The 22,183-nt window shown below is 44.2% G+C and overlaps 1 protein-coding gene across 1 annotated transcript; it reads right to left on the bottom strand.

The window, feature by feature from the left end:
- Positions 1 to 1,247: 1,247 nt before the first annotated feature.
- Positions 1,248 to 21,527, bottom strand: LOC124258767 (protein pinocchio-like). The gene is made up of 5 exons (XM_046692858.1): positions 21,383 to 21,527; positions 5,791 to 5,924; positions 4,749 to 4,911; positions 3,558 to 3,687; positions 1,248 to 2,691 (listed from the first exon to the last, which is right to left on the bottom strand). The coding sequence occupies exons 2-5, from the start codon at positions 5,909 to 5,911 to the stop codon at positions 2,542 to 2,544; spliced, it is 564 nt and encodes a 187-aa protein (XP_046548814.1). The 5' UTR covers positions 5,912 to 5,924; positions 21,383 to 21,527; the 3' UTR covers positions 1,248 to 2,541.
- Between the last annotated feature and the right edge of the window lie 656 nt (positions 21,528 to 22,183).

The following is a 22,183-nucleotide window of genomic DNA, read 5'->3' on the forward strand; positions in this document are numbered from 1 at the left end:
GACTTCCTTAGCGAAGGTGACATCGTCTTGGCTGCTTCGTTGGCGGGGGTGCCTCTGGGGTGCTGTCTACGTTGGAGCCTTCGCGGCTTCGGACCCTGCTTGCGCGGTTTGTAGTGGTCCTCCATGATGTTCATAATCTGCGCATCATGTCTTCTGGGATGATCTGTGGCGAAAGTCGTCGGCGTCTTTTCTGCGATGGGGTTCACATCAATGGCGTCTGGCGATGCGGTGTAGAGGCATCAGGCTGCATGGAGATCTCTGCAGAAGTCACAGTCGCTGACACGGTCGCTTCTTCTGCGTAAGTTAGGGGATGATTATCGGCTGATCATCGTAGAGGCCCAACTCTGCTGCTGGAGCGATCTCGGCTGAAAAGTTCTTGCTGTCTTAAATGAATTTCCCTTTGGAAGTCTGCGCTGCCCTGGGTGTCCTCAATCTGCGTTGAGGCGGCGATGAGGCCCTCTTAGATCTAGTCTGCAATGGCGGGATGTCTGGGGAGGCGGTCGTTTCTTGAGGTAACGGACTGCGTCCCGTTCCTCTGCGCGGGGTCTCTAGCAGAACACCAGGCGGGAGAGGTCGATCGCTAGCAGCTGACTGGAAGGAATATCTGGACTCTCTGCCATGTTTTGCCCTTGTTTGCGTGATCTATCTGCATGCGTCTTAAGAGCATAAAAGATGATATTTATTAAATGCAGAATGAGATAAATTAATGCAGTAACTGCAAGCGTGAATTAAGCGCGCAGCATAGAACAACTAGGGCATATTACATGTGGATCGGGAGGCAGAAAAATTAATCTACAAATCGTACAGATTTTCATGAGCGTAAAAGCTAGCTGAACAATCACGAATACGTGAATAAACAGTAGAAATCACGATAATTAATCAATACAAATAGTAAAGGATACTAGCTATACCTCTATAGTAACCTATGAGAGGTAAAACTAAGAGATTATCAAAGGATATGTGTGTAAGGAGACACAAAGCGCTCTCACATCCTGCTCACTGGGCGAAAAGAAGGAGAGTGAAGCACATGGCCAGAGGGTGGCGACACCTTTTCCCGCCAGGGGACAAAGGGGAGCAACTCGTGGTGAGTACCAATTAGTGATTTTATTTTGAAGGGAGCTTCAAATAAGGAGATACAAGTGTTCCACTATGTTCGCAAGAAGAAGAAGACAAGCAAAAGAGCATGAGTCAGGATAAGGAAAAATCTGAGCATTTCAACATATATATATAAGGGACATGTCAATAGATATTTCAATATTCGATTTCATTTGGGGGTGGGGGGATTAGTTTTGGATGGGGGGTTGGGAAAGAGATTTTATTGTAAGAAATAACTTGTTTTCTGTGTTGATGGTAAAAGGTACCTGCTACACTCTTCCTTTCATTACAAAAAATGTCTTGGTGTAATGATCTGCAAAATATTGCAAGAGGACTAAATGGTTGGTCCCTACAATTTGGGATTGAGTGATGGGACTGACTGGTGTCTGATTTACAAGTCTTGGCCCTTGTCAAGGTCAAGTTTAACAAGTTATATAGCTGTAATACTGGCAACGTGCATCAATCTCAAGAACAATAGTTCTTTGTTTGTTGTCATGTGGTAATCTCACTGATTAAGTTAGGAAGTTTTAAAGTCATTAGGATCATTGAAGAATTGACTGAAAAGCTGACAGAGAAGGTGTATACATTTTCGTTGGTATGAAAAATGGAATGTTCCAAAAACAATTCAATCACTGTGGTATAACTTGATGGGAGGGCATGAGCAGACACAGGCCACTGTGAAGCAGACGATAGACAAAGTCTTCAAGTATGTCAGGACAGACACTATTTGGTACAGTACTTGGAATAGTTCCACTTGGTCATACACAAGCCACAGTTTCATGCCACGCATGACGACCCTTGAATATCAGAGGAGCTGAGATGTTATTGAGAACAAAATATATTCACATCAGTCTTGTTCATGTACAAACCTTGAGAGCACACCAGTGTGAGAAGACAGTTGTCTCCATCATGTTCATAACATGTCCAATGCTCAGTCAGGTTACTCTCCTTTTTATCTCCGGCAACAGGACACTGAAAACCTTACACAGTGGTCCTTGAAAACCTTATGTTTGATCATAAAGGTTGTGAAAATTCTTACCAAAATCTGGCACAAAAACCTAAACAAATGAACATGTGAACCAGTTAGGGTCCAAAGTCTTCAAATCTTGATCTTGATAACACACAAGTCATTTATCAGAAGTTGGCAAAGCAAATCCCAGTTCTTTTGACCATAGACATACAGAAAACATGGTCTTAATTCATTCTGTACAATCCAGTGTAATTCCGGATTCTGGCTGTGGAGACTGTGTGAAGTCTGGAGCTACCTCAACCAGTTGTCAAGGGTATCATCATCAAGGAACAGTTCAAAATTCAGCAGTGTTAGAACATTGTGTACAATATCATAATGTAGAGGTAAACATCTCTTTCATACACATATCTTTCCACATGCTCTGTATGGAGTCCACGAGAATGTGAGCGTCTTCTATTCTGGTGTCTGTGACTTAACTAGCTGGTGGACAGGTCCTGTAAGCCCTCAGTCAGAGTTGTGGTGTCTTCTGTGGAGTCACTCAGAGATGGAATGCTGAATGCTGAAGCTGATGCCTCAAACTGGGTGCCACAGTCCCCTTTCCAGTAATCCTTGTGGTACGCATGTGACTGTACAAGATAGGAACAAACATTACACAGAGAATGAACAAGGGTATATACAACAGTAAATAGAGGATATTATACGAGTGCCCATGTCATACTATGTTTACAAGTGTCGTAAACATAGTATGATATTGGCACGAATATAATATTTTGTTTATTACCGAAGTCGTCAAATTGAGGAAAATAAACCCACATCCACTTTCAAACATAGGCTGGCTTCCCACCATAGAACTAAGGCTGCAACGAATACACTATGTGGCGAGTATGATACGTATCATGAATATTGGGTAACAAATACGAATAATTATTCACAAATACAATATTGCAGTTAAGTGATTGATGTACAATATGGGACGCCCATTTTGATTTGTCACAGCAACAACCAGTGATCTCATGGCACTCAAATTTGGTATGTAATAGTTATAATCGACAGTACCACGTGCAGTTTTGGCAGACTTGGCGAGTGAATCGTTACAGCCTTATATAGAATGCAACGTCACAGAAGAAACGTGACATCAAAGTATTGTTCATGACGTCATGTCACCATGACAAAGTGATATTTTGCCCTAGGGCATCGTATGAAAAATATGAACCCCGATATTTTCGCCCTCGTAGGTAATAAATATGGATACGGTAACATTCAGGGCATCATCTTATCCACTCAGTCACATATAGGATTAATCAACTGATATATAGTTAACGATTATTGATACCTATAATATAGCCAGACCTAATGACACAATTGTGTTTAATGCATGAAGTAAGACTGAAATACAATATCCCTGACGTGTCTAAAGTACACCCCATGTCCTCAGAGACGCTAAGTATCAAACACTGCAAACCATGGTATTCACACTGTCATAAAATCTCACCATTTTAAGGTTCCTGTTCCACACTCTCCCACATTGACCTTTGCACATAGGGCAAGGTCGGGTCATGGCAAAGTTCCCACACTCTTTACAGTTCGCTGTGAACACATTGTCAAACCAGACTTTGCCACACCTGAAAACATAGTGACTTTTAATGAATATATCCTACAAATATACTACATGTATGTATAAAGTTCAGGATCACAAGATGGGACACAAAAATAAAAATTTAGAGGACAAACTCAAATTGCTGGTGTCAGATAATGATGTTGGAGTATGAAGTGTCAGAAATAAATTGTAAAATGACCCAAAGGAATATATCAAACACCTGGCCCTCACCTAATGCAACAGTGTTTCGGTTAGCAATGATATATAGCTGTAAAACATGGCTTGTAGTGACAATGAAGTGCTGTTGGTTCCTGGGTCTAGAAATATGTCTTCTGACTTCTAAGCATTAACAGTGTACAATCTCAATTTTTGTAATGGACCACAAAATTAACCACAGCTGCAAATGGAAAATGAAATAAGACTAGAGATAGAGATTTCTGCTCTAAAATAAATATCAGTAGAGACAGATAATTTATCGTCTTTGCTCTCTTTTCATTTAATGCAGTGCTCTTACTGATTTTTGTGAGAACTTATCACAAGCCTAATGCACAGTCATAAACTCTCGGAATTTTCAAACTTGGATAGGCATGATGAAACATGAGAACAAGTACTCTGATCTTCATTTGACAATTATGTGAACAATCGGAACCTGACAGTTTGTGATGAATATGATGATGATCATAGTTACAGCTGCTTCACGAGTACTATGTCAAGTTAACCTTGTTCTCCAAAACATTTCTCAGTTAGACAAAGTCAGTGGTCTAAAATATATAGCGGCTGTGTGTAATTTTAAGGAAAAGAAACTGGCAAACTTGTATTGTATTAACTATCTTCTTGCTGGGCTCATTGGTGTTACTGTAACATCCAGCAGATCTAAAACCGACCAAGAATCTGACCCATCTGACCCCCAACACAATCAGTGAAGAAGAAATTGATTTTCAACACCATCCTTTTTGTTTTCAGTATTAAGGCCAAACCAAATATGGAATTACTTTTTATTTACCATTGCAAGCACCTTTTTTGGTGATATGGCTATAAAATGTACAAATAATTTGACGATATACACAGGTAGAGAGTCACACTCACAGGTGGCAGGTTGAGATCTTCCTCTGGTAGGCCTCTGACTGCATGAGTTCCTCGACCTCGTCACGGGTGTAGTCTTTACCCTGCTGGGAAGCCAAGTCGGTGTTGGGAGGAACTTGTACAGCATAATAGACTGTGGCCTTCGGACCATTCAAAACCTCATCAACTGTCAACATGGTATCACTTCAGCAATCAGGTACACGATCTTACCAACACAGCAAGTATATACAGTCAAGCACTGCAGCATCAAAGTTGATGGGACCTACATGGAAATACTACTTACAGCTAGCCAAGGTTGGACACATACACAATATGATGACTAAAAAGGAATATGAAGGAACCAAGCTTTTACTTTGAGTGAGTATTGTCTTGTGTATTAGCAAAATCATGGCACAGGACACCATAAATGGGCTTTACACTTTGTACCCAGTATTGAGTCAACTGTAAGTTTGACACATCAAAGATCTACACAACGGTGTCTGACTATATATGACAAACTTATGCCCTTGTTATCCGTTAAGCTATTTACTTAATTAGTAGTACTGAGAAGTTCTTTCATACTATGAATATATCTGATAATAACGTCAAACCATGTACATTACGGAACTCACATGGTTTCTAGAATAAGCAAAAACAAAACTAAACTCAAAATTCATCAAACTTATATATTTATTTAATAAACATGGTAACCATTTCAAGATGTCATTTCTATTTTGGGATTAAGTACAAAAGATCCTAGTAAGAAAAGAGAAGGGATTAGTTCAGGGAATTATGAGCTTTATACATTCAACTAATCAGAATGCAGCAAAGACTCTCATTCATCTTACAAAAATACATAACAGCAGAATTGAGAACAACAAACATGACAAATTGCACAAGTCTTAATACATATGGACGTCCATTGTCTTAACAAATATTTTATAAGATGTAAGGTATCGAAAGGTTTTCCTAACAGTTGGCCAGGTTATTTCTACATTTGAAATGATAACTGCAGAAACACATTCTCGTCTTTTTCACTTTTCAACAATGATAACACAAATCATACCTTCATTGTCAGCAACAGAAGGTACCACCTCCATGGCTTCTTCTTCCACACTTTCATCATCAGCAAACCCCTCATCATCACCGGTCTGACGTCCACCCTCACCACCATGATTTGCACTCATTTTGGGGTAAATGCTGAAACAGATATGACTGCATATAGGCTAAGAACACAATAATTACAGGGTTTATGATACACGCAAATGTGCGTCCAGTATACAGAAATGTATACAATGGACGCAGAAAAAAACCTCTCTGCATCCAAAGGGACGCACAATATTATTTACTGTACCCGCAACACATCTATGACTTAGGTAAGTGTTTGGATGTTTCTTTCAGAGCAGTTACGTGCATAATTTCACCCATCAGTCCAGATTATCAATGACTCATTTCAGACTCTAAAGAAATTATCACAACACACAGTTCTCCACACCATTACTTCACAGGACCCTTGTATTGCCTGCATTGACCCTCAAAAATGTAATTTTCTGACTAAAATTGATATTTTATACTTATCCTGATTCATGCTTATTGCTTGTCTCCCTTTCCTTCCGAATGCTAGTGGAACACTTGAATCCCCTTTTGAAGCTCCCTTCAAAAAAGCGGACGTAAAATCACTTACCAGGAGTCACCTCCCTTGCCAGGTTTTGGCGGGAACGGCGCCACCCGTCTGCCATGCTCTTCACTCTCTCCGTATTATAACCCGACACACTGGTTTACTGGGAAATCCAGAGTGCCTTGAGGGGAGGTTGGGAGGGCTTACCTCATGAGTCAGGATAAGTATAAAATATCAATTTTAGTCAGAAAATTACATATTTTTCCTTATCCTGACTCATGCTTATTGCTTGTAGAATCCGACGGTATAGGTGGTGGGTCAAGCTACCTCTGGATTCCTTAGTGATGAATTTACGTCCTATATACCCCCATGGGAACTTAAAATGGCACTGCTGCTGTTGATCCATATGTCGAAATAATTTGGTAATTTGGGGGACCACAATATATCAAACTCTTCTGTAACCGTACATGTGGATTTAAATAACTCCAACTCTTGATGGTCATTATCAAGTGGGTAGAGACCCTATCCATGTACAAGTAATTCCTTACTAGTACAGGGTCTAATATTCATGCTAGTCTGTTCTAGACGTGTACATGGACTATAAGCTCTATTCCTTGGAGTACGAGCTTTGCATGACATGCGGTAAAAGGGCGAGATACATCTCAGCGCCTTTGAGGGACCGTCAGCTGTTGAGCTACAACCAGAGGTCCAAACTGGTGGATACCGGAGACGTCCTCGGTAGCAAAGTCTCTGAGGTAGTGGTTGGCAAATACTGTCTCCGATTTCCAAAAACACCCTTCCATGATCGTGGATATTGAGCAGTTTCCATGTAGAGCGAGTGCAGATGCCAGTGCTCTAGCTTTGTGCGGATTGCTGCCTTGTAGGCTCATAGTATGATTGCTCTCATCCAAACTGATATCGTAGTACGTGAGATCTCTGTGGGTGTCTCCGACGATATGGGGATGAAAAGGCGTTTGAATTTTCGTCTCCTGGTTTTACACTTCTGTAGATATATTTTCAGCGCTCTGACTGGACATAGGGATAAATCTTGTATATCCTGTGGACCAAGGATTGTAGATAATGCTGGGATGTGGAATTGTCTGTCCGGTTGACCTGGCAGTTGATTCTTAGCTATGAAATCCCACCTCAATCCTAGATGAACCGTGTTGTGACGTGTGTCAAAACGTATCCGTTCAAAGTCCAGCGCATGTATTTCTGACATACGTGCCGCTGTAGCCAAGGCGATCAGAAATAGCGTTTTCTGTGTAAGAAATTCGTAAGAAGTTCTTTCTAGTGGTTCGTACACATCACTGGTGAGATGTCGTAACACCACGTTGAGATCCCAAGCCGGCGCTTTAAATTTCATTTGTTGGTCTTCCAGTTTAAAAGAGCGTAGCAAGGCCAGTAACTCTGGCACCTTGGTCAGTTTCACGCCTGTCTTCATAGTGATATCTGAGCTGAGAGCCGCTAGGTATGTAGATAATGTCGAACCTTTTAATTTCCTCATTTGTCTGAGATGACAAAGTTATTCCGCCACTTGAGGATGTGTTGCTTTCACTGCAGTGAAACCTTTCCTCGATGCATATTTCTCAAAGCTTTGCCACTTGTCGTCATACAAGTTACGAGTAGATCTGTGTAAAGCTAGTGTAACTGCTTTCGCTGCTCTGGCAGAGTATCCTCTTTTCGACAAGCAATTCGTGATACGTTCCATACGTGTAGGTGGAACAATCTGGGATACTTGTGAACTTGCTTGGTGTGAGGATGAATTAGTAGGTTCGGCCAAACTGGAAGTTGTATTGTTGGTTTTCCGATTTCTTGTAAAAGAACTGGAAGCCACGTTCTTGCTGGCCAGTAAGGCACGACCAAAATCAGTTGTAGATTGTTTGTCTGCCTGATTTTCTGTAATACCTGTGGTATTAACGCTGGTGGAGGGAACGCGTATGCGTTTAGCCCTTCCCATGGGATGCTTAGAGCGTCTGTCGCCCATGCTTGCGGATCGGGAATTGGAGAGATGAATGTTGCCAGTTGATTGTTGACTCTCGTGGCGAATAGGTCTACGAGTGGAGATCCTATCGTCTGTATGATGCATCTGAACGCTTGTGGATGTAACATCCATTCTGTTGGGGATGGTTGATGTGGTCGAGATAGCGCATCTGCTATTACATTCCTGGCTCCCGGAATGTGACATGCTTTCACATAAATGTTGAGATTGTCTATTATGTTGAAAATTTGAAAGCTCAGGTCTAGAAGATTGCAAGATCTTGTTGATCCTTGTTTGTTTATGTAGAACGCCACTGTTGAGTTGTCCGTATGGATCATCAATTTTGCGTTCCTTAGTACTTTGGACCAATGTAGTAGGGCATTTACTGCTGCTTTCATCTCGAGCATGTTGATATGCAGATTCATTTCTTGTTTCGACCATTTCCCGGCAACCACTTTGTTGTCGAGGTGTGCTCCCCAACCGTGCAGTGATGCGTCTGTGTAGAGGTGGACGTTGCACTCCCGGCTCTATTAAGTAGTTTCCGTCGCAAACATTCGACTTCTGAGTCCACCATAGTAGATATGGTTTTAGCCTGTCTGGTATTTCGAAGGGATCCAGACTGTGTAAGTGGGCGTTCACAAATCTCTGTAGTGGATGCAGTTGTAGTCTCCCTCTGCGTGTCATGTCTTGAGCTGACGTGAGGAGACCTAATAGGCTCTGCCATTCTCGTAGTGGTAACGGAGAGAGTAGAACTTGAGAGATCATTTGTTGAATCTTGATCCAACGATCCTCTGGAACGAGAATGCGATTCTTCGTTGTTATAAGCCGTATTCCTAGGAATTGCAAGTCCTGAGTAGGCTGTAGTTCCGACTTGAGGAGATTTACTAGCCATCCTAGTTGAGTGAGAAGTCTGATGGTGAAGTTCAGTTGCAGTCTGAGTTGACTGGGATCTTGCTGAGCTTGAATCCCGTCGTCTAGGTAGAACGCACTGCGTAGGCCTCGACGATGTAGATATATATTGATGGGCTTTGTCACTCGAGTAAACAACCAGGGGGGCCGACGATATTCCAAATGGCAGGACCTTCCATTGGAAATGACGTCCGTTGAACAGGAATCGTAGATATTTCCTTGATTCCGGATGGATTGGGATGTGTAAGTATGCATCCTGTAAATCTATGCTGGCGAGATAGTCTAGCCGGACGTATGAGCTGTCGTAGCTGTGGAAGATGTATCATCTTGAACTTTATTGGGTGGTAGGAGGTAATCTTTGTTGAATTTCCTCATGTTGTAAATGAGTCGAACTTTTCTTTTGAATTTTTCTTTGGTACCAGAAAAATTGGGGAGTAGAAACCTGGGGTGACGCGGTGTTTTATCTCTTCTATTGCCTCTTTCTCTAGTAGAGATGTGATGGCTTCTAGTAGATTTCCTTCTGGTCTGCAGCGTGGTTGTGAACCATAGGGTTGATTGTTACTGGTGGTACTGCTTGTAGCTGTATCCTGTAACCTGTCGTAGAATCTGAGATACGAAGTCGTCTTGAAGAATTCCCCAATTCTTCCAGTAGAGTTGCAGACGCCCACCCACTTGTGAGGGTTGTACTGGAACGGCTGGGGTGGAAGACTCCAGTCGTTCCGAACTTGTATTTCATCGTCTGGAACTTCTGGCCCGAAAAGGCCGACCTCTTCCGTAGTTACCTCTTGGAGCTGCGGATGGGCGAATTTAAAAGAATCCTTATTTCCTTTAGCGTTGCCTGATTTCTTATCCCTTGCTCTCTGGATGCCTGCAAACTTGATTTGCCGAATAACGTTGGGAGGTCTGACGTATTACACTGGCCAGTGTATCGATAGACTTGATCATCATTACTTCGAATCTTTAGCGACTTCCTTGGCTTACTTCATCATCAATTTCTCCTGCAAAAATGGATGGTGCTGACCAAGGGGCTCTGTAGAGTGTCTTGGTAAACTTCTCGCTCCAAGTACATGAAGATAACAGTCCTTGCCTTCTTGATAATGTTAAGCCTGCAGAAATGGATGATAGATGTTCAGACATGAACTGATGATCCTTTTTCTGTGTAAGTAGAGCTGAATAAATCATTCTATCTTCCTCTGAAGTTGAATTCTTAAACTTCGAGATGAGAGTCTCGTTGACAGCTCTTGACCTGGCTAGGCCGAAGAAGGTTCGTCTGGTTACTGTGTCTAACTGTGCCAGCTTTTTATCTTCTATCTTGTAAGCTTTAGTCTGAGTGTAGTTGATGATCTTATAATTCTCATCTATCTCTTGGGCCTTCATGTGGTGTAGAGAGAACTTCTTAGCGTTGAACAATGGAATACTCTGAGTCTGGTATTTAGTTGCCTTCTTGAAGGCTGTGCTGAGGTTGTCTGGAACGTCTAAGACTGGGTCGATAGGTGGCATCGTGAGTGAGTCTATATCATCATTCACCATCAAGTATGATAGTGCTTCGTTGGTCTCCTTAGAGGGTGATGCGAGTTCCAAACCGTTGGCCATCCATGACTTGATTTCCGCCGTCATCTTCCTGCTCTGAGGATGGATGTCTTCTATTGTCGTCTGAACGAGGCGATCTGTAAGGTGATCTGTAAGACGATCTGTGTGGTGACCTGCGTGGCGATCTGTTAGGCGACCTGCATGGTGACCTTCGTGGCGAACCATACGTTCGTGAATGTGTTCGTGACATCCTACATGGGGACCTGCGTGGAGATAGAGACGACCGTGCGTGCCTTCGCGCGAACCTGCGTGTTGGTGAACGGCTTTGTCGAGGGTTGGAGTCTTGTGACAATTCTCTATGCCTTCATACGGATGTTGATTCTTTTCTCCTTGGTAACGAACCGTTGCGTGCAGGTTCTGACGTCGATTAAGATCTGCGTGGGTTCGGCGAACGTCTGGTCCTTCAGTCGAACGTAGTTGGTGCGGAGTCCTAGTTGGTATGGCTGCCGGGTATTCGTGCGAACGCTGTAGTCGAGCTGGAATCTTCCTGTATGCTCTGCAGGACGTTGGTTCCCAACGGACGTGGTGTGCTGCTCAGATGACCTTCACTCGGGTTCGTCGCAGACGTCGGGTTCGTCGCAGCTCTCTCGCGTGCAAACCGTTGATCCATCAGATCCAACATCTGTTGGGTAAATTCCTGCTTAAAGGCGCCCGGGTTGAAGGTCTGCGTTGTCTGTTGTACTGACGACGCATCTGAGATGGATGAGGCTTCTTCCGAAGGGCGTAGAACCTTCATGCCGAACGTCTGCGTTGATAGGGTGTCCTATGTGGTCACTGTAGAAGACGTCTTCGTCTTCTTCTTAGATGTGATCTCAGGGATGAGGATGGGCGGCTCATCATAGACATCTATTTCTTCCAGAGGGACGATCTCAGCTGAAAAAGATCTCGTCTTCTGCGTTGTCCCGTGTGGAGACTTCGCCGAAGTCTTAGCTGTAGCTGCCTTCTTCCTCTGGGAAGACGATGCCCTAGTCTTCTTAGACTGCGAAGAGGGTGTCTCAGATGTAAATGACCTCTTCCTCGAGCCAGCGTTGTCTAAGGCGGCAACATCCTCTGTAGACGACCCCGGTAGACCACTGGAATGGTGTTTCTGCGCAGACACCAACTGCCGGTCCTCTGCAAGCTTAGCCGGTTTAGACATGTCGTATAAATCTCGTCTGGACCTGTCCTTTGCACGTCTAGACAGATAATATGAATATTTGTAAAATGCAATATCAGACAGGTGAAAACACAACTGACAACGAGTGTCAGATAAACATATAGGCTTGCAATTAGGACATAGGTTATGCGGATCAACAGCAGACAAACGATACATACAATCAGAACAAGATTTCATCAATTGTAAACAATGTGAATAATCACGTAAAAACGTGACAAAAACGGAGAAATTTGAGAATTAATTCCGTACAATATTGTAGGTAAATGTTAGCCAAAGCCGTATAGGGGACCAGGTGCTCTCACAACCGCCCACTCGGGCCAATCAGGAGAGAGTGAAGAGCATGGCAGACGGGTGGCGCCGTTCCCGCCAAAACCTGGCAAGGGAGGTGACTCCTGGTAAGTGATTTTACGTCCGCTTTTTTTAAGGGATCTTCAAAAGGGGATTCAAGTGTTCCACTAGCATTCGGAAGGAAAGGGAGACAAGCAATAAGCATGAGTCAGGATAAGGAAAAATCTAACAATTAGTGGTCCCCAGGACCCCATTTTGTGAGTCACAAAAAGAGAGTCACTGCTTGCTTTCATCATATTCATACCACTTTCTTAAAATAGAAACCAATTTTGGCTCGACTTGTGCTTTCTAGCTTGGGCTCTGTGAACAGATTAAAATCAAAATCCTCTGGCAATGCTGGCATAAATTATAAGAAATATTGGCAAAGTGCTCAAGCAAAATTCACAAAGAAAAGAATTAACTTTGGAATTAAGTATGAAATGTTTTGATGACGGAATTGCTTGGCAGTCTACAATTTTGTTCAAACATTGTGAATTGTGACGATCATTTTACCTTTGCATTACTATATAACGTCTTTACATGTCCATAACTGAAAATATTTGGATAAACAGTAAATACAGGTTCAATATGAATAAAGTCAACAAGATTTCCTAAAAGAATTAAGAATAATTTATTTTAAACAATAGATAATGTAATTTTCTGAATAAAATTGATATTTTATACTTATCCTGACTCATGCTTATTTGCTTGTCTTCTTCCTCTTGCGAACATAGTGGAACACTTGTATCTCCTTATTGAAGCTCCCTTCAATAAAACGTACGTAAAATCACTACTCACCAGAGTTATCTCTGTTTCCGGTTTTGGCGGGAAAAGTGGCGCCACTGTTTTCCCACGCTTCACTCTCTCCTGATAATGAGCCCGACACTTGAATTTGCAGGGAAATCCAAAGTGTCTAGTGGGGAGGTTGGGAGGGCTTACCTCATGAGTCAGGATAAGTATAAAATATCAATTTTATTCAGAAAATTACATATTTTTCCTTATCCTGACTCATGCTTATTTGCTTGTAGAATCCGACGGATTTGGAGGCGGGAAAAATACTTTAGGATTTCGTGTAGTGATTTACGTCAATATATACCCCCCTATGGGAACTTCATATTGGCACTGTGCTAATCTCTGCTGCTGTTTGTGACCCTGTCCTTTCAGCTGCCTTTTGATGGGGGGACCACAATTGTTAACTTTTGGTCCTTTCTTCTGTTAACATTTATATGTGGATTTTGCGACTCCATTTCTTGATGCAAGCATCAAGTGGAGAAGCGACCCTTTCCTGTACGAGTATTCTTACAAGTACTGGGTCATATCACTTATGCTAGTCGTTAGACGTGCATTTAGACTTAAGCAGAACTCTGCTGAGTGTAGGCTTGGTAAGTCATGTGATAAAAGAGCGAGACTTCGTCTCAGCGTCTTTGAGGAACTGTCAACTGTTGTGCGACAACCAGTGGGCCGAAATGGTGAATGCCTGAGACGTCCTCGGTGGCGATATCTCTCAAGTAGTGGTTTGCAAACACCATGTCTGATTTCCAGAAGCAGCCCTCCATTATCGTCTGTAACGAGCAATTCCCATGTAGAGCGAGTGTTGACGCCAGAGCTCTAACTTCGTGTGGGTTGGAGGCTCTTGGAGGATCAAGTCCTGCTGCCTTGTAGGCCCGTAGTATGACAGTTCTGATCCAGATTGATATCGTAGTGCGGGAGACCTCCGTCTGTGTCGCTGTCAATATCGGGACGAAAAGTCTCTTGAACTTGCGTCTCCTAGTTCTGGATCGTTGTAAATATAGTTTCAATGCTCTCACTGGGCACAAAGATAAGTCATGCGTATCTTGTGGTCCGAGGACGGAGGATAATGCTGGGACGTCTGTCCGGTTGACCTGGCAGTTGATTCTTTGCGATGAAATCCCATCGTAGTCCCATATGCACTGTGTTTTGATTTTCATCAAACCGTGTTCTCTCGTAGTCTAGAGCATGTATTTCCGACATCCTGGCTGCTGTTGCTAGGGATAGCAGGAACAGCGTCTTTTGTGTCAAGAATTCAAAGGATGTCGTCTCTAATGGTTCGTAGACGTCACTGGTGAGATGTCGTAGAACAACGTTGAGGTCCCACGCCGGAGCTTTGAATCTCTGTTGTTGGTCCTCCAATTTATAAGAGCGTAACAAGGCCAGTAACTCTGGTACTTTCGTTAGCTTGCCACCTGTCCTCATAGTGATGACTGAGCTCAATGCCGCTAGGTATGTTGAAAGCGTAGACCCTTTTAGCCGCTTTGTTTGCCGTAGGTGACAAAGGTAGTCCGCCACTTGAGGGTGTGATGCTTTTCTAGCTGAAAAACCGTTTCTGGCAGCATATGTCTCGAAGCTTCGCCACTTGTCGTCGTACAAGTTGCGTGTAGACTTGCGTAAAGCTAGTGTCACTGCTTTCGCTGCTCTGGCGGAGTACCCTCTCTTGTTCAAGCACGCCTTGATACAGTCCACACGTGTAGTTGGAATGTCCCTGGGTTGCCGTGCGCCTGCTTTGTGTGAGGATGTACGAGTAGATTCGACCACTCTGGTAGTTGCAGCTGTGGTGGTCCTAGTTCTTGTATGAGAATGGGGAACCACATTCTCGCTGGCCAGTAGGGCGCGACCAAAATCAGTTGGAGGTTCCTGGTCTGGCTGATTTTCTGCAACACCCTCGGTAGTAGCGCTGGCGGTGGAAACGCGAACGCGTTTAGTCCTTCCCAGGATATGCTGAGAGCGTCCGTTGCCCACGCTCGTGGATCTGGTACTGGAGAGACGAATGTTGTCAGCTGATTGTTGAAACGTGTGGCGAAGAGGTCTATCAGCGGGGCTCCTATCTCCTTGATGATCTGTTTGAAGATCTCGGGATGTAGCATCCATTCCGTCGGAGATGGTTGAGTTGGACGGGAGAGTGCGTCTGCTATGACATTCCTGGCTCCTGGAATGTGGCATGCTCTTATGTGGATGTTCAGATCGTCGATTAGGTTGAACAGTTGAAAGCAGAGGTCCAGCAGGTTCAATGATCATGTTGATCCTTGCTTGTTTATGTAGAACGCCACTGTGGAGTTGTCCGTGTGTACCATGAGATGCGCATTCTGTAGAATGTTGCTCCAATGGAGTATGGCGTTGATGACTGCTTTCATTTCCAGCATGTTGATGTGCAGACTTTCCTCTTCCTTGGTCCATTTCCCGGCTGCCACATCGTTGTCGAGATGTGCTCCCCAACCTTGGAGTGACGCGTCCACATACAGATGAGTCTTGCACTCCGGCTCTGCTAGATAGATGCCTTCGCAGACATTCGCTCTCTGGGTCCACCATAGTAGATGAGGTCTGAGGTAGTCCGGGAGACCGAAGGGGTCTGGGTCGTCGAGATGAGCATTGATGAGGACCTGTAACGGGCGTAGCTGTAATCTCCCTCTGGCTGTCATGTCTTGTGCAGACGTGAGGAGACCCAACAGACTCTGCCACTGTCGTAGTGGCCACGGAGAGAGTAGGGCTTGTGGGATTGTCTGTTGAATCTTGAGCCATCGGTCCTCTGGTACGACGATGCGGTTCTGCGTCGTGAGAAATCTGATGCCTAGGAACTGCAGGTCCTGCGTAGGTTCTAGGTCCGACTTGAGTAGATTCACTAACCACCCCAGCTGTGTAAGCAGTTTGATGGTAAAGTTCAACTGTAGTCTGAGATGCTTGGGATCTTGATGTACTTGAATCCCGTCGTCGAGGTAAAAGGCACTGCGTAGACCTCGATGATGTAGATATATGACTATGGGTTTCATCACCCTTGTAAACAACCAAGGGGCCGATGATATTCCAAATGGCAGGACCTTCCATTGGTAATGTAGCCCGTCCAGTGTAAACCTGAGGTACTTCCTCGAGTCTGGATGTACAGGAATATGCAGGTAGGCGTCCTGTAGATCTATGCTGGCCATGTAGTCCATCGGACGGACGAGGTGGATTAGTTGAGGTAGATGTATCATGCGGAACTTGGGAGGTCTGCTCAGATAGTCTCTGTTGAACGTGCTCATATTGTAGATGAGTCGGAACTTTTCTTTGGAGTTTTTCTTGGGCACTAGGAAAACTGGGGAGTAGAAACCTGGCGTGATGTTGGTTTGATCTACGACCTCTATGGCTCGCTTTACTAGTAGAGATGAGACCGCCTCTCGTAACTTCTCTATCTGATGAGTCTTGAAGTCGAACTTGTGAGGGTCGACTGTAAGCGGTGGAGCGGCCTGTAGTTGTATGCGATATCCGTTTCTTAGGATGTTGGATACAAACGGATCTTGAAGTATTCCCCAGTTTTCCCAGTGTAGCTGAAGGCGTCCACCCACTTGTGAAGGTTGTACAGGAACGGCTGGGGGTGGAAGACTCCAGTCGTTCCGAACCCTTCTTTCATCGTCGATAACTCTTGGCGCCTCTGGGTGCCCTGCCTCATCCGGACCTTGCTCTGTAGTTGCCGGCTGGGCGACGAAAGGAACTTTTTCCGCCTCTGGAGCTACCCACTACCCTGTCTACCCTGTCTTGTCCCGTGCTCTCTGTATCCCAGGAAACTTGGACTTGCCCGAGTAGCGCTGGGATGTTTGCCTGATGACGCTGGCCAGAGTATCTATGGACTTGATCATAAGGACCTCCCTTGAGTCTTTGGTAACTTCCTTGGCAACCTCGTCGATTCCTCCAGCGAAGATGGAAGGAGTTGACCACGGGGCTGTGTAGAGTGACTTGGTAAAGTGGTCACTCCAACTGCAGGAGGCGAGGAGACCTTGTCGACGTGCCAGTGTCAGCGCTGCGGAGATGGATGAGAGATGGTCTGTCATAAACTGTTGGTCCTTCTTCTGCATAAGGAGGGCCGAATATATCATCCTATCTTCTTCCGCAGTAGAGTCTCGGGAATTTAGCGATGAGCGTTTCGTTGACTGCCCTTGATCTGTTGAGGCCGAAGAACATGCGCCTGGTCATAGTTTCAACTTGTGCCAACTTTTTGTCTTCAATGTTGTAAGACTTGGCCTTGGCATCACTGATGACTTTGAAGTTCTCATCGATGTCCTGTGCCTTCAGGAATGGATCCATGTTGTGGAAGGAGAACTTTTTGGCGTTGAACTGTGGTAGATGCGGCGCCTGGGCTTTTGTGGCTGACTTGAAGGCTGCGTCCAGGTTCTCGGGGACCGCTGCGATGGGATCAATCGGAGGGAGAGTGATCGTGTCGACATCATCATCCTGCATGAGATAGGTATGAGCCGGATTATCATCCTTAGATGGTGATGCCAAGTCTAGACCGTTGGCCATCCAGTAGCGTATTTCAGCGTCCGAAAAGATGATCCCGCCGTCATCCTCAATGACATGAGTGTTGAGTAAGGGACGTTGATCCTCCTCCGATGGTGATCGAGGTGGAGTCCTTCGCGACTGCGGTGACCTGTGTGGAGACCTGCGCGGAGACCTGCGCGGAGACTTGTGTGGCGACGTTCGTGGAGACCTGCGCGGAGACCTGCATGGAGATCTGCGTGGAGATCGGCGTGGCGAGTGGCCCGGCGAACTGCGTCTGTAGGGTGACCTGCGCGGAGATGAGCGACTGTGGGTTCGCGAATGTCTCGGCGAATCCCTCGACGATCTGCGTGATGCGGAAGATGTCTTGGATACTGTATCTGAAGTCCTTCGCGAATGCCTTCACGAACGCTGATCATCTGATTTCGCATCTGGGGAATGGCGACTGGTCCTCGCGAACGCCTTCGCGAACGCTGGTCGTCCGATTCTGTATCCGGGGATGGGCGATTCCTCCTTCGCGAATGCTGATCGTCCGAATCCGTAGCAGGTGATGACCGAGTCGTCCTTCGCGAATGCCTTCGCGGATGCTGATCGTCCGAGTCCGTCGCAGGGGATGGTTGAGTCGACCTTCGCGCAGGCTGGTCCTGCAGTGTAGATCTGCTGCCAGATGTCACGTTGATGGAGGGCCCCTCAGAGACGACGTCTGCGTTGGAGCCTTCGCGAAGGCTCGGGACCTCTTTGTGGGCTGGCTGTGACTTCTTCTCCAGGCCGTAACGCTGCTCCATCATCTCCATGATTTGTTGGGAGAACTGCTGCATAAAATCCCCCGGGTTGAAGGTCTGCGGTGGTAGTAGCGCTGCCCTTTCTGCGGTGATAGCGACGTGGCCCACAGGACGCTCATCTGTTGTCAGCGTAGATACCTCGGGTTGCGTGGAGATCTGCGCTGAAGTCACCGTAGCTGAGACTGGTCTTTTCTTGGGATGAACCTCTGGGATGATGATCGGTTGATCATCGTAGAGTCCCTGTTCCGTCAACGGGACAATCTCGGCTGAGAAAGTCCGTGTTGTCTGCGCTGACTTCCCCGTGGTGGTGGATGACGCCCTGGGGGTGCGGAGTCTGCGCTGGGTGGTTGACGATTTCCGAGTCTTAGGCTGAGACGACGGGATGTCCGGAGTAGCAGGTCTCTTCTTGGAGGTGGCGGACTTCGTCCCACGCCTCTCCTCCGAGGGAAACTCCAGCGGAACACCAGACGGAAGGGGGTCGTCAGACAGCAGTTGACTGGTGAGGGACTCCGCTGATTTATCCATGACTGGACCAACCCGTCTAGACCTATCTGCAGCACGTCTAAGGACGCAAAGAAGGTATTTATTAAATGCACAAGTAGTTAAATGCTTGCAATTAATGCAGCGGGAGCTGAAAGAACATGGTACCGTGCAGCTAGGGCACAATTGATGAGGGTCAGCAGCAGAGAAACGTAATCTACAATTGGAACAGTTTTTCATGAACGTAAACAACTGAACAAACACGGACTAACCCGTGAATAAACAGTGCTAAATACGATTAAATATGAAACCATATTGTTGAAAGATACTAGCTAAACCTCTATAAAGTATAATAGAGGTGACTAACTAAGTAATAAAAGGATATAGTGCCTATATAGGAGACACAGGCGCTCTCACAACCTGCTCACAGGGCGAAGAAGGAGAGAGTGAAGCGTGGGAAAACAGTGGCGCCACTTTTCCCGCCAAAACCGGAAACAGAGATAACTCTGGTGAGTAGTGATTTTACGTATGTTTTATTGAAGGGAGCTTCAATAAGGAGATACAAGTGTTCCACTATGTTCGCAAGAGGAAGAAGACAAGCAAATAAGCATGAGTCAGGATAAGGAAAAATAATTATTTGTTTGTTGTTTAACACTGCACTTAGCAATATTCCAGCTATATGGTGTCAGTCTGTAAATAATCGAGTCTGGAGCAGACGATCCAGTGATCAACATCATGAGCATCTATCTACGCAATTGGGATACGACATGTGTCAACAAAGTCAGCGGGCCTGACCACCCAATCCAGTTAGTCACCTATTACGACATATGTGGGTTGACAGATTCTAATCCGGATCTTCTCGAGTTCTGTGGGTGTTGCTATACACACATTTATCATAACATAGTAAACAGCACTCCCAGTTTTTTTCATGTTAGTTTAAGTCACTGAAAGAGGATAGCATTTGGTATCGTCAAGTCACTCAAGTTCGATCGACATGTAACTTCGATCGCCCATTTTGAATGGTAATTGTCGCGATACGTAGCAATAACTTACGATATCTACAGCTTTGATCTTCTGGTGACACCGCTTTCAATCGTTTGGACCGGAAAGTGTTTGGTGTCAAGTTACCAAACATAAGTAATAGCTCATATTCAGCAAACAACTACTTTTTAACCCTAGATCAATAATGTAACTTTATCAGCTCAAATAAAATGTAAACAGTATTTATAATTTTTATTTCACATGTTGTAAATTGACAGCACACCTGTCTTCTGCTTGTTTACATTGCTGGCCTGCTATATGTCACATGACCAGACACGTGATATCCTTGTCAAAATTTAAAACTTTGGAAACAAGTAAGGGTCATTTCTTATAGAAAACGTAATGCTTTTTGAGAATTTTCCGTCAATTTGTACCTGATGAGGTTCGAGCTAGTGCCTCAATGATAAATACAACCTGGGCTCAATGTACCCAACCTACATGTCAGCACAGAACAAATTTACGTTTCTGAAAGCCAGTTCGTGGTGTTTGTCGACATTCTGAGGTTTGGTGCCCCTGTCACCATGGTCAAGATGAGCCTGAAGAATAACTCCCTGCATAATACTTGTATATAAGCTGTGTGACTTTTCATCGTTTTCAGAAGTATAAAAACATAAAATGAACGTTTCATGGACATAAATACCATAAAATTACTTGGGACTGCTCTAACTATGAATTTGACACAAGAGATCGTCCTTACAAGTCATCCTGTTTATGCGACAAGCCAGCCAATCATAATCATATGATCGAACTTGTGTGACGTAGCTTTCTGGGTCACTTGTGTTGACAGTGAGAGGGTGGCAATGGCGCGATTGTGAAAAGCAGTAAAAATACCTGGATTTCGGAAATGTTTGACATAAATAAACAAGTTTAGAGGTAAGAGATTTGAAAATAAGATTATATGAATATTACTTTGAAAATTCAGCGACAGTTCTTAAGTGATCGAACTTCCATGACATGAGGATATACAGAGGCATTACATTTTAATGTGGCATACTTAGCTGAAGAGATAAGAATGACATAAAGATTTTTATCTCACCAATATATTTAAGCTGGATTTGCTCCCTAAGAAAGCAATGAATGACCATCATGAATGTGTCAAAAATCGAAAACGTAAAAATTAGACCAAAATCACTTCTCTCGTTTCTTTTATCAGCTTTTAGCATAATATAGGTTACTAGTATCTTACAACGCGTACACTCTGTGAATGGGTATCACAGTAATAATGTCATAATGTATCAATGCACAGAATTGCCAGTTCGGAAAATAATGTCAGTGAATCATATGCATGAGAGTGAAGATGTATCAGTTAGTGCACGTTTGGTGAACGATGCCTTAAGACTAATGTGCAAAGAAATGAAAGACCTGCAGCGCATTATCGATGATAAGCTTAAATCATTGTCATGGGGATTTGAAACGAGGGAATACTGAAGCGTTCACTGTTCACATTGCGCGCGTCTGTCATATGATGAAATTCTTAAATGAACGAATCTAATGTAAAGAGGAGGCACTTACCTCTGTTTACGGTTCCTACAAAATCAAAATGCAATTACAAACTTTGCGTTCGACAGCACTTGTGTGGTGCTAACACAAACACGTTAGGTTTCATAAAAGCTCCTCCAAGCTGAAATTTGTTTACTTCCTGCAGTCTGATTGTTGATAAGTCGTTAACAAGCACCATAGTTTATTTAATAATAGTGACGTTTCTATATTATATAGCATACACAAATTTGACTCCACAAATCCCTTCAATGTCAGGATAGGAATTATTTTAACATTTATAAAGAGCAAAAACTGCAATGAGTAATAGCGACAATCGTGCGTGTTCGATTAGACGAGCAGGAGGGGATGAGCCGGCTGGGGTTTTATCGAAAAGCTTCGTTATCCCTGAAAGTGTGGGTTCGAATCCCGGATGGGACTCACCCTAACAAAATGCTAGAATCGGTACTTTACTGAGAAATAGTCTGTCTCACAGTCGCTGAACCACATTATTTTATCTTCGGTCCAGCCCTATCTGAAATCCTAAAACCTTAGGCAAGTCTAGATCTCCTAAGTTTCCTATCTCATTGGGGCTCCTTTTCAATTTAAAAGTAAATGTTTCTTTCACAGTTATATACATATATTCAGAGACTAAGCTTTAGTCTACCTGAGAAAGTGTAATCTCAAATGTAACATATATGCTATACATCTGACCACTTGTGTATTCATAACTTTCCGACCCTTGGCATAGAAAACGAGATGAATATAACACAGAGTCACTGTCTTGGAAATACAGCGTATATAGTATTGTATTTTGTATTTCATAATTTTTGTATT

The sequence above is a fragment of the Haliotis rubra genome, unplaced genomic scaffold (genome assembly GCF_003918875.1).
Source record: "Haliotis rubra isolate DU_JTF1 unplaced genomic scaffold, ASM391887v1 Scf70, whole genome shotgun sequence".
NCBI classification, from domain to species: domain Eukaryota; kingdom Metazoa; phylum Mollusca; class Gastropoda; order Lepetellida; family Haliotidae; genus Haliotis; species Haliotis rubra.